Source organism: Coturnix japonica, chromosome 25 (assembly GCF_001577835.2).
Source record: "Coturnix japonica isolate 7356 chromosome 25, Coturnix japonica 2.1, whole genome shotgun sequence".
Lineage (NCBI taxonomy): Eukaryota > Metazoa > Chordata > Aves > Galliformes > Phasianidae > Coturnix > Coturnix japonica.
Window position 1 is genome coordinate 2,305,947 of NC_029540.1, and position 12,451 is coordinate 2,318,397.

Here is a 12,451-nt window from a genome sequence, read left to right on the forward strand (position 1 = left end):
TACCCAGATACAAGTAGGGCTGCGCTGTTGAGTGGCGGTGCTCGAGATGAAGTCTGCCTAGCAACAGCTTCTGATTGGTGGAGTGGAGGGAGGGGACGTGGGGGGTAAAAGAGGGGTGTGCGGGCAGTGGGCGTGCAGCGTGTACAGCAATGTGTGCACAGCGATGTACAAACAGAGGTGAAGAAAAGGGCAGAGATGAGAGGTTGCAGAGGCCTCTGCTTTATTGTGGTGCCCATATTTGCGTGGTGCTCAGGGCTGATCGCTGCACCTCCCCCCCCCAAATCTGTTGGCAAGGGGGGACCTGAGGGCTGCAAGGTGGGCTGGGATGCGGGTGTGGGGTGTAGGATATGGGATATGGGTGTAGGGTGCAAGATAAGGGATGTAAGATATGGGGTGTAGGATGTGGGTGAGGGGTGCTGGGTACAGGGTGAGAGATGTGGGGTGTGGGATATGGGATGTGTAGGGTGCAAGATGCAAGATAGGGGATGTGGGATGTAGGGTATGGGTTGCACTGAATGGGGCACAGGAAGCTTCAGGTGGGCACAGCAGAGAACCTCCAGCTTCATCCCACTGTGCCCGCAGCACTGGTGTGGGGCAGCACCCAGCAATGGGGGGTGGCTGCAGGCGGCCCTAAACAGCCCTAAACCCAGATGTCGGAGGTGCAGTCCCCGCCGGGGTAGCGCATCTCATGTGCCATGCAGGGCCCTCCCGGCTCCTTCCCGAAATCCACCAGGAAGTCGTGGTTGACGCTCAGACCGCCCTTCTCTGTGTCCACGTTGATCTGCAGCATCACGGAGCCGTCCCTGCGAGGGGCATTGGGGTGAAGGGGGGGTGTCAGGGGGCTCAGCCCCTAATATGGCAGTGAGCACCGCAGTGGGATGCCCACCTGATGAGGTCGGGGTAGAACTGCCGGTCCCAGGCACTGTACAGCGACGTGGTGACGTAGAGCCGCTTCCCATCCAGGCTGAGCTGGATCATCTGAGGGCCCCCAGCCACCTTCTTGCCCTGCAGGAGATGGAGGGGACATGCAGTGAGCAGCAGATGGTGGAGCAGAACCTGACCATGGTATTGTCCCATAGAACATGGTGGGGAATAACCAGGACCTCACTACGAGGCCGTGGTGTCATCCCATGGGTCATAGTAGAGAACTGTGCCACCCAACCGCAGTGTCTTCCCTTGGGATGCGGTGGAGAACCACCAGAACCTCTCCATTTGGCCATGGTGTCATCTCACCATGGTGGATGCAGAACCAAGGGGATCCTTGCCGCAAAACCGTGCTGTTGTTCCATATGGGACACAGTGGAAAGCCAGCAGAGCCTTGCCACTCAGCCATGATGTCATCTCATTGTACACAGTGGATGCAGGAATTGGGTGCTCCCCATCCTTACCACCACAGCCCCACGTAGTTGGAGGCTCAAGGTGGAGGTGGGAAGAGCAAAGTGGAGCTCACCTGGATGACAAAGGGCTCTGGCTGGCACTGCAGCTCCTCATCTTTGAGCACAACCACTGGCCCTCCCTTGGAGATGCTGCCCCCAACAAAGACCTGCAAGAGAGAGGTGACACCGTGGTGGCATGGGGATGGCCTCCCCAGGCAATGGGGAGAGCTGCTGCTGCCTCACCTGTCCCACCAGCTTGGGCCTGCGGGTGTCAGAGATGTCGTACTGGCGGACATCCCCATGTAACCAGTTACTTAAGTAGAGGAACCTGTCGTCCAGCGAGATGAGGATGTCGGTAATGAAGCCTTGGGGAATACATGGCACAGTTACCCATGAGCAGCATGGAGGGCAGTGGGCACACAGTGGCTCATGGGGACACACTCACTCGGCATGTCTGGGAGCAGCCAGCCCTCCACCTTCTTGCTGGGGACCTGGATCACCTTCTCAGCTGCCCAATCACCACGCTGCAGGACAGAGAACAGCCCCACAGGGCTCAGAGTGGGCAGGAGAAGACCCCGAGGTGGGGGACACCATGTGTGCATCCAGCATAGGGATGCAAAGCTCATGTCTAGCTTTGTAGGGCCAGGACCTGAGGAGCTGGGACCTGAGGCAGGGCTATGGGGCCAGGAACCTGTTTGGTTTTCCAACTGGATTAACTGGTTTGATCAAAGAGGTTCTCCATGCCAGATTTGTTGTTGAACGCACTATAAACACTGGGAACATTGCTCGCACTGTATAAATCCACAACAAAGGTTTTAATCCTCCAAATCCCATCATCCCAACGTGAAGCACTGCTGGTCAGAACAGGTCCTGTGGCTGCAGCCCGGATGGCGTCCTGGTGCGGGGCAGCACCCTCCCAACACATACCTCTGTCTTGTAGAAGCGATGGATGGCACTGCTGATGGTGCAGCCCACGAAGCCCTCGGCTGCGTCGGGGTTGTGCAGGAAGCGAATCTCCAGCGGCGCCGCGTCCTCCCCCACGTCGATGGCCTGAATGTAGGTGTGGGTCGTCCAGTCCCACACATTGAGGCGACGGCCGTAGCGCCCTGGGAGGGGTCAGGGGGTTCATAGGGGTTGCTGTGGGGAATGGGGCCAACACAGATGTGCCATGGGCCCAGGTGAGCCCTGATGGTCACCAGCGTAGATGACAGAATCACGGAGTTGCTAAAAAGTTGCTAAAAAAGTTGGAAAAGCCTCCAAGATCACAAAGTCCAGAGGTCACCCTGTCCCCATTCATAGAATCATTAAGGTGGGCAAAGACCTCCAAGAACATCAGCCCATGGTGGACTTGATGATCTTGACATGGTAGTCAACCCGTCACCTCCACTCCAACTAAACCATGGGCTTACGAGCCACATCCACATCACTCGCATTGATGTCCCATCACGGAAGAACCTTGTTAGGAGAAGGCCTGAAGGGCAGGGACACCTCTGGGGGTGTTGAGCTGATGTGGGGTTCATCCCTCATCCCTACTGGTGAAATCCAACCTGTGTTGCCTGTGTTTTAAACCTAAGTGAGCTCTGGGAATTTGTGTGCAAGACAGCAAGCAGACTGTCTCAGTTTGCTCCTTGTCTACTGAATTGACAGAAGAAGGCTGAAATTTGACCTCATGGCAGTGCTGCTCAGCACCTTTCCTGGAGTACTTCAACAACAATTTCCTCACCTTTCTTCAGGTCGTTTGGGTTAAACCCATATCCCAGGAACTTTGGGATTCCCCACTCTGTGCTGATCAGGACATTGTGGCGTGGTTGGTACCAGAAGTCGTAACCCATCGGCGGGTTCTTGTCACCCATCTCCCAGTTCCCCTTGATGTCGAAGGTCTCTCCATCCAACAGAACAAAGCCACCTGGAGCAAAACCAAACATGCCTTGGTGATGAGGAAACCACCCAGGTGAACCGTGTGTTCTAAGACAACAAAGTATGGAGCGAGGTGTTACAGAAATCTTGGGATAGCACTGGATGTGGGACCACTCGCCCAGCCCCGTACCTTTCCCATTGCCAGCCGGGTCTCCCAGCGTGCTGATCATCACCTCACCACTGCCCAGGCAGTGGGAGGTGTGCAGGTATCCCAGGTCACACTGCCAGAAGACATCCTCTGGATTGACAACCTGCAGGATTTCACAGGTACCACCAGCTCCTCCATGAGCTGTCCCCGGTGATGAGGCACTTATTGGGCTCACAGGGCTGGTGGTCCCAGCATCACCTCCAAAGTACCTTGAAGAGCCTGGGAGCTCGCGGGTCGGTTCCCACATCCACCACGTAGATGCGCGAGGAGATCAGGCTGGGGAGGATCAGGCGGTTCCTCTTCTTGGTGGTGTCCCCAAAGCAGCTGCTGCAGGTGTTCCAGCCCGAGTGGTGCAGCTCATCCCCCAGGTTGGGCATGGGCAGGCGGTGGATCACCTGTGAAGCCCCAGTCCCACTCACACCTGGAGGGTTGGTCACTGCCACCCGTTCAGCACTGAGGTGAAGTGTTTGGTACCTGGCTGTAGTGTGGAGATTTGGGGTCTACATCCACGGTGGCCAGAAAGTCGGGTTTGCCCCTGCCGGTGTTCCTGTAGATGCAGGGCACGTACACAATCTCCTCCCGTGGACCTTTCAAGATGGAAACATTGGTTGCATCAGCATCAGCAGGAACAGCCGGATTCCCACATCCCTGCAGCTGGAGATGGCTGCCCTGGGGGAGTTGGGCTCATTGGGTTTGGGGTATCCTCCCTATGGATTGCCATGGCCCTGGGTCACCCCACTGGTCTCATGAACCAAAGCACACTGCGTTCTCAGACATAGGATCTGATTTTTGGGTGGTGCTGTGTGGAGCCAGGAGTTGGACTCGATGATCCTTCCAACTTGGGTCTCTTCCAAGCTGGGATATTCTATGAGATCCCTTCCAGCTCAAGGTGTTCTATGATTTCCATCTAGCCTTGAAAATACATGAGAAGTGGAAAGGTAGAGCTCTCGCCAGGCTGAAGCCAAGGGCACAAAGATCTCGCTGAACAGTGACAGCCCTGCTGGGTTCTGGTTCCCAGACAGAGCATGGTGACTGCACCCAGGGACCCACAGCACCCCACTCCCACCATCTCCTCGCCCTGCAGGGGTGGTACCCCGTGTCAAAAAGTGCTGACAAAGCAAAGCAAAGCAAAGGGGAGGAACTGGTCTGAGAAGTGCAGAGGAGGAGAAGGAGGCGGAAAACAGGGAGAGGTGATCTGGGAGCCTGGGGCTGATCCAAAGCAGCAATAGCTGCTACCTTTTCAACACCGCACCATTATCAGCCCTTTACCAGTCTTTAAATACTCAGTCATTTGCTGTTGTTTGCTTTGCTGAAAGATATTTCCGGGATGGGAGTCACAGAGCAGCACCAAACTCCAGGACTGAGGTTTCAGAGCTGTGCTTGCAAAGCGCTGGGGAAGAGGATTAAGGGAGGGGCTGCAGCAGGTGATGCTTTCCTTGAGCTCTTCACAGGAGAGCACAGAGTTCTGGCAGTGCAACCAGAAGGATTTCTAGGCAAAGTGCCCAAGCAAACAGCCTGGGAGGGTGCATTTTACTGCAGGAGGTTCTGAGCAGGCATCAGGAGCAGAGCATGACGCCGTGTTCTGGAGGGCGTCCGGAAAATCCGGAATTCGCCCCCAGCCTTCTCCACTCCCTGCAGATCTGAGTGGGTCAGATCATGGCTGCAGCAGCACTGTTCCCTCTGGGAAACTCATTTGGTTCTGCCCTGCGAAGCCTCGGGTAGCTTTGTGAAGGTTTTGACCCATTGCAAACTATTCTGAAGTCTGAAAAGTTCTGACACCATGATGCAAGCGAGGCTTGGCCCCAGACAAATGCTTCCCTGGCACCTGCTGGGAGCCTCCTCCGTGGATGGAGCTCATTTATCTTCTTGAAAGCATTGCTCTCATCTTCACCGACAGCCAGCACAGGGCTGGTCCACAAAGCCCCACGCAGTGCACTCACCTTTCATTGCATCCAGGGGAGAGGCATAGCCGGGACCGCATGCTCCACACTGAGCTGCATTGGGAACAAGAAGGAATGGAAAGGAGTGAGAGATTTGAAAGCGCTTTTTGCAAAGGCTGAGTGCCTCATTGCAGCCACTGTGGTCTGAGAGAATCCCCTGCAGCAATGGGACCACATCAGCCCCAGGCAAGGCAGGTGATGGTCCTCCAGCACCCACTGAGATCTCCAAAGATGAAGATGGGTGTCCAGAGCAAACCAGGATGCCCACATGCTCCCAAAGAAGTCCCCAGACCCACCACCTCCAAAAGAATCCCTCCAAGAGGCATTAAAATCAGGTGAACCAGGTGCTGAGCACCTGCTGGAGCTGTGGATGTCCCTGTTCACTGTGGGAGATTGGACTTGCCAGCCTTTAAAGGTCCCTTCCAACTCAAACGATTCTGTGACCTTAATGATCATCCATGGAACTGTAGGATGGTTGGGTTGGAAGGGTCCTTAAAGGTCAACTATAGAATGATTGGATTGGAAGGGTCCTTACAGATCATCCTCAGAACCATAGGAGAGGTTTGGGTGGAAGGAACCTTGTCCCTGTTCATTGCAGCAGGGTGAGACCAGATGGCCTTTACAAGCCCCTTCCAATTCAAAGGATTCTGTGATTCTTTGTTTTTGTTCTTCCCCATTTACGATGGCAAGCCTGAGGAGAGGGAGAAAACCTATATCAAACTTCACAACTCAGCTTTGCTGACTCAGTTTCTTGTTTGCTTTTGAAGGTTTTCTCCCCGAGGACACCATGTTCTGCGGGCAGCACAGGGCACGGAGCCTCTGCTCCTTACCCAGAGCATTGCGGAGCCACCCCTTCTCCGTTCCTCTGCAGAAAATACCCCACCAAACCCAAACTTTGCATTGAGGGCTCCCTGCCAAGGCATGGCACTGTGTGTTACAGGTGCATAAAAGTGGGAATAAGTGGATGAAAAGCAGTCAGAACTCTTTTCATTATCGGTATGCCTAAACGCTACCTGGCACAGGAGAAAAGGAACCCTCTCCAGGCAGAGAAAATACCATGCTCATCCCCACGTGTGAAAAGCTTTCAGGGTGTCCAGGAGCAGAACATCCAGGAGATTTGGAGGAATGCAGAGCAGCCCTGGATACATGGAGAGGTCACTTACCAGAGCTGGAGGCTGTGCTGGATGTCATCTTCTGGTGGGAAATGGAAGGAGCTGATTCTCTCTGCATACTGCTGCCTGGAACACGTCGGTGAGGAGACGCGTCTCCGCGGGGCTCCAATATATAGGGAGAGCGATGGGGAGAGGGCTGGTGTGAAAAGGACACTGAGGGAGGATCCCCACGCCCCAGGGTGTGGGAGGCACCGGGGCAGCGCTGGAAAGGTGCGGGAAGTATTTCAGAACTCCTCTCCTCCCACGGATGGAGAGCAAATGGTGGTGGCTGAACTGCACAGTGCTCACACTAAGAACCCAATGGGGATTTGGGGCACAGGGAAAAATGGGGCAGCCCCACTCCTGTGGGTCCGTCCTGGAAGTGCTGTCAGGAGCTTCCCTATGCGGTGCCCCCAGCGAGGCGTGGGTGAGCGCTGACGCTCCCAACCACAGAAATAACTTAATGAGCTTGCAGATATTAATCACCAAGTGAAAATTAAAAGTGAGGACTGGGTTTCTTATAATTGCAGGGTGAGTGCTTGCCATGCAGCGGCGGATGGAAGAAGCAATGCAGCTGGTTTCCCTGTGACACATCCGACGTTGGCTGATACCTTGAGCACAGATTCACCTGTGAGTTCCTGCCCTGTTATCTGCACCCACCCCAGGGGTGGAACTTGGATACAAAGCCCCTTTCCACCCAAAAATTGGCAACAAAAAGGCCCATGGATGCGGCATCAGCGCCTCCTGCCCCACCTCCACCTGCTGGGGCTCAACTGATTGTGTTGGGTGCTTGAAACCATGATGAGAGCTGTAGGGCTGTGAGGGGCTGTTGCACACGAGGAGCTGTAAGACATGAGGAGATGTGGTGCCATGAGGAACTCCATGCTGCCTTCCCTCAGCTCCTCCGCTCTGGGCCAAACAAACCAAGGAGCCAGAACTTCCAGAACTCCTGCACACCTCATTTTGGTGGCTTACTTTCCTCCCAGGATCATTAAGGGTGCAATAACTTTGACTATGGGAAGTGTGAGGGAAGTCAATGAAGTCATGTTCTTCTAAGAACATGAAAGGCTAAAAATTGGAACTCTCTATACTCTTTATACTTTAATTCTTGCAGTCTCCAAACTAATTATGGCTGCAAATTGTGCCTTTGTAGAGAGACTGGAGGCAAACGGGACTAATGGGAACATGGGTGGGTGTGCAGAAGGGCTTTTGCAGAGCATCCCTGGGGCAGTGGTTGCTGTTCTGCACAACAAGCAGGCTTCCAGTGCAAGGTAGGGCTTTGGCATCTGGAGATAAAGCTCCACAGGGCATGTGTGAAGCAGGGAATGGTCTAAAGCTCTGATAACCACATCTTTATGTGGAGAGAAACTCCGAGTTCATTTCTTGGAGTGAGAGAATTCTATTCTGAAGTTTGAAGGTGCTGAGCTCGTTTTTCTCAAAACCAAGAGGGAGTACAGAGTAATGCAAGTGAAAACACAACCAGGCACATTACAGACGTGACTCCTTTGGAATAACTATTACATGTGTTCTCCCAATCCTTTCTAAAGTAAACCCTAGGAAATCCAAGCATTGCTTTGGGTGACAACAGTGCTACACATTCCTTAGGGAAGTTGCTTCTGGTTGAGGCAGAAAAGGGACTGCCAACATGCCTTGCTCAGAAATGGAAGGGGTGCCATGAATTAAGACATGAAGACTGAGGTGATGCAAAGAAGAATTTTATTCATGTTTGAAGCAGAACACAAGAAAACCAGCATCAGGAATCAGGCATCCCTTTCTGACTGAAGCAATTCACACTCCTTCAGCAATACAACACCTTCTGGCCCAGGCACTGGCACATGCCAGGGACTTCCATGTGCCCTTGTGCCAGGGAAGGAGCGCCCAGCAACGGACACGGCTGAAAAGCAACAACTTGGACAGTGTGGGCACTTGGACTTCTATGGCCTCCATCAGCTAGTGTGAGCAAACTCTGAATTGTAACAGAGAGCTCAGCAGCCTCCAGCTGCTCTATATGGCAAGGTGAGGATGCAAATGTTGATTGAAAGGAGCTGTGTGTTGTGCATGGCTCTGATTCTGAGCAAGGAGCTGAGCTGTGCACTGGGAAGCACACCCAGTGGCTTGTGTGCATGGAAAACAAAGGCTGCCTGGATTGGCTGCAGAAATGTAGATTCCAGCAAGGAATGGGACCCCCAACCCAATCACCCTACACTCTGTTTGATGGCTGCACTACAGATCAGAGAGAAGAAGGGAGCTGTTCCATGGTGCCTAGGCTGAGATGTCGGAGGTAGAATCTCCGCAAGGGAAGCGGATGTCATGAGCAAGGCAAGGCCCGCTGGGTTCCTTTCCAAAATCCACCAGGAAGTTCTTGTTCACTGTCAGGCCTCCCTTCTCCGTGTCCACATCGATCTGGAGCATGACAGAGCCTTCCCTGCGAGGGGTGATGGAGCAGCATTGCAGACAAGAGCAGCGCTATGTGACCTTTCCCATTCCCACCCATGAGGGCACCCAAAAAGGGACCCTTTTTCCCCAGAGGTTCCTTACTTGACCACGTTCGGGTAGAACTGCTTGTCCCAAGTGCTGTAGAAGGAGTTGGTGACGTACAGCCTCTTGCCATCCACACTGAGCTGGATCTTCGCAGGGCCGCCATACACCCTCTTGCACTGGAGGCACAACAGAGAGCAGTGACTTTGCTGGCTCCTTCCTTTCAGCAGATGAGCAAAAGCAGGAGCAGCAAAACAAAGAGCAGAGCAGAGCCCAAGTGCAGAGGACACCATGGGGCAGAGCCTGCAGAGCTTACCTTGATCACCAAGGGCTCTGGCTGGCACTTCAGCTCTTCATCTCTGCACACTGTCACGGGCCCGCCTCGCAGGATGCTGCCTCCCACAAACACCTGCAGGCAAGGCACGGGGATGTGTAACACTTAACCACCACCACCCACTGCCACGGAGCCAGGAGTGCACCCTCCTGGCCCTGCCTCACCTGTCCCACCAGCCGGGGCTTGCAGGTCCTGGAGAAATCTCGATGGCGAATGTCCCCGTGCAGCCAGTTGGCAACGTACCGGTACTTGTCATCCAGGGAGATGACCAGGTCGCAGGGGAAGGCTGGGAGGGCAGAGAAGAAAGAGCGGTGGGTGAGGCAGCATCCCCAGAAGGCATCCTGCACAGCTCAGTGTGCCGGGGAGGAAATGGGAGCAGCACGGAGGGCTCACCTGGCATCTTGGGCAGAATCCATCCCGACACGTCCTTGGCCGGTATCTGGATGGCCTCCTCCACCGCCCAGCTGTCTCTCTGTCCAAGAAACACATCGCTGACACCAACAGCAAGGCTGGCATTCCTTGCTCTCAGCTGCCAGCCCTTCATCAGGGGACTCTCAGCCGGTCCCAGAGCTGTGGCTCCGGGGCTGCAAGCCAGCACTTGCCTCACAACTTGTAGAAGCGGTAGATGATGCCACTGAGGGCACAGCTGACGTATCCCTCGGCAGCATCAGGGTTGTGAAGGAACTTAACGCTCATGGGCAATGAGTCCTCCCCAGGTCGAAGCACTGTGTGAGGGTCCGGCAGGACAGATTCCACACATTGAGGCGGCGCCCGAAGACCCCTGAGGAGAAGATGTGAGTCATGAGGGGAGGGCAGCCCCTGGAGATGGGTGACACCTACACACACTCTTCTTGTCCCCTCTCTGCAGCTCCCACCCATACTATGAGTACATCTTCATCAGCCCATGAGCCTGTTGAGCTCTTGCCCAGCTCCTGCATCCACGTTCCCTCACCTTTCTTCAGGTCATCTGGGTTAAATCCTCGTCCTGCAATCCTTGGGACCATCCCGGCGGTGCTAATGAGAACGTTGTGGCGTGGCTGGTACCAGAAGTCATAGCCTGTTGGGGGGATCTCGCACTCATGTTCCCAGTTACCCTTCAGCTCAAAGGTCTCTCCATCCAGCACAATAAATCCACCTGTAGCACCAGAGGGAAGCACAACAGATCACTTCTAAATGCAGAGGATCTATGGCGTATTTCTGTGACTCCATTGACCAAGCTCCTCTGGATACCTGAGATACTCATCTGCACAGACTCTACATGGTCTTGTTTTACTCAAGACCATTTGCAGTACAGCTTTCCATCTGGGCTGTGAAGAATTTTCAGGTCCAAAAATGTGTCCCAGCTTCAGATCACAGTTCTTTGCTTTAGTATGAATGCTGTGGCCAAATTAACTACATCGGCTCTCACCCCATCTCCCCTTTCTTAAACAGGTATGGATGAACCCCTTGCTTGAACATCTGACTGCCTGAATCTGCAGAGGGCAGCTATTGCTCTTCAGTCGTCTTCATTTCCCCATGCTGCACATCCTGCTTGAGGGTAACTATGGAGCTCATAGCTACCATGAAATACTTGAAGTTCTCAGCAGTTAACTCACATTTGTTGTTTGAAACTCTGGACATCTGTGATTTGTAGGCCTCTTATTTTTGTAAGAGGAATCACGTTATTGGAATGATCAGGAGAAAAAGTACCTTTTCCATGGCCAGCTGCATCACCCATGTTGGCGATCAGAATGTCACCATTGGGCAGACTGTGAACTACACTAAGGTGGCCCTTGTTGCACTTCCAGAAGACATCCACTGGCTCAATCATCTGAAAAACAAGTAGACTCAGTTATAAAACTCTGCCTGATCAGCTCATTTCTACTTTTTGGGGTGAAAAAGGCCTTTTACCATCTGAGGCTTCTGAATACACCAGACCTTTGGAAAGGAATGGAGAAGCCACTGAGCTCTCCTTTACATGGGCCACATGGATGGAGCACTATCCAATAGTTAAGAGCTTCTTTGTCCACCTCACTATAAGGGGTATTGTTATGGGGTGTGTGACATGATCTCCAGTTACTGGACACTCCCTGAATGCAACAGGGAGTAAAGTGATGATGGGAGTCTTCTTTGGTCTGATAAAGAGTGCTGAGAGGAAAACTTGTCCCAGCTCTGTAAAATGGAGAGGGGTAGGAGAAGAAGAGAGGACCTTCTCTGTCTGTGTTACTCCAAAAGAACCAACTCACAACCCATTTGAAACAACCCCAGATATATATACCTTACACACTGTGGGAGCCCGGCACTGCGTGCCCACATCCACCACGTAAATACGGGAAGAAATCAAACAGGGGAGGATCAGCTTGTTCTTTTTCGTTGTGATATTGTCAAAGCAGACTTTGCCAGCGCTCCACCCCGAACAATGCAGCTCATCCTTGAGGTTGGGCATGGGCAGGCGATGGATCACCTGGGCAGCCAAAGGTAGAGTCAGGGTTTAGTCAGGGAGATGGGCAGAAAAAGGTAACTTCATGCAATCAACAGCTTAGAAGTGTAAAGGTCAAAGCTTTAAAGTAAGGAACCGTTTCAAAGAAGCACAATAGGTGTGGTCAATCTGCCATAGCAGCTATCAGAGACAGGTAGGCACTGATTTCCCATTGGGATGTCAGCAGACAGGTTGGGGCAGTGCATAACAGAATATCTCTGAAATTGCAGTGCACCAGAAACATGCTGAAACCTGCAGAAGTGCTGAGAACCCCAAACCACTTCGGTCACTGGTGGCCATCTTCCCTGATGAAGAGCCACTGACAGGAGATTTGACTCAAAGCCTCGCTTAATATCACCAAGATGTGCTGGAACTGAGATATGAAGTGAGTCACAGCTGGTGTGTGCACACAGAGATGGGAATGGTTCAGCACGAGACAGAAACATGGGGGACAGCACGATGGAGGAAATGCCGTAAATCCAGAAGGACAGAGCCAGCAGTGATCATCAGGCCAAGAAAAGAGTCTGGGGCACAGATACCTGGCAGTAATGAGGAGATCTGGGGTTGAGATCGATGGTGGCCAGGGTGTCAGGTTGGTTGATGCAAGTTTCTCGGTAAGTACATGTCACATATGCGAGCTCTTCCTTAG

The 12,451-nt window shown here is 53.3% G+C and overlaps 2 protein-coding genes across 2 annotated transcripts; both read right to left on the bottom strand.

The window, feature by feature from the left end:
• Positions 1-196: 196 nt before the first annotated feature.
• On the bottom strand, positions 197-6,689 carry LOC107324578 (methanethiol oxidase-like). The gene is made up of 12 exons (XM_015884712.2): positions 6,545-6,689; positions 5,382-5,435; positions 3,916-4,028; positions 3,651-3,836; positions 3,424-3,544; positions 3,100-3,282; positions 2,304-2,482; positions 1,822-1,900; positions 1,620-1,741; positions 1,451-1,543; positions 887-1,005; positions 197-803 (listed from the first exon to the last, which is right to left on the bottom strand). Exons 1-12 carry the CDS (start codon positions 6,609-6,611, stop codon positions 641-643), a joined length of 1,479 nt encoding a protein of 492 aa, XP_015740198.1. The 5' UTR covers positions 6,612-6,689; the 3' UTR covers positions 197-640.
• Positions 6,690-8,252: 1,563 nt separating this feature from the next.
• LOC107324581 (methanethiol oxidase-like) lies at positions 8,253-11,769 on the bottom strand. The gene is given in 10 exon segments (XM_032449188.1): positions 8,253-8,957; positions 9,071-9,189; positions 9,327-9,419; positions 9,509-9,630; positions 9,738-9,808; positions 9,943-10,048; positions 10,051-10,125; positions 10,297-10,479; positions 11,034-11,154; positions 11,602-11,769. Coding segments are annotated over 10 exon segments (1,221 nt in total). The 3' UTR covers positions 8,253-8,794.
• Positions 11,770-12,451: the final 682 nt, after the last annotated feature.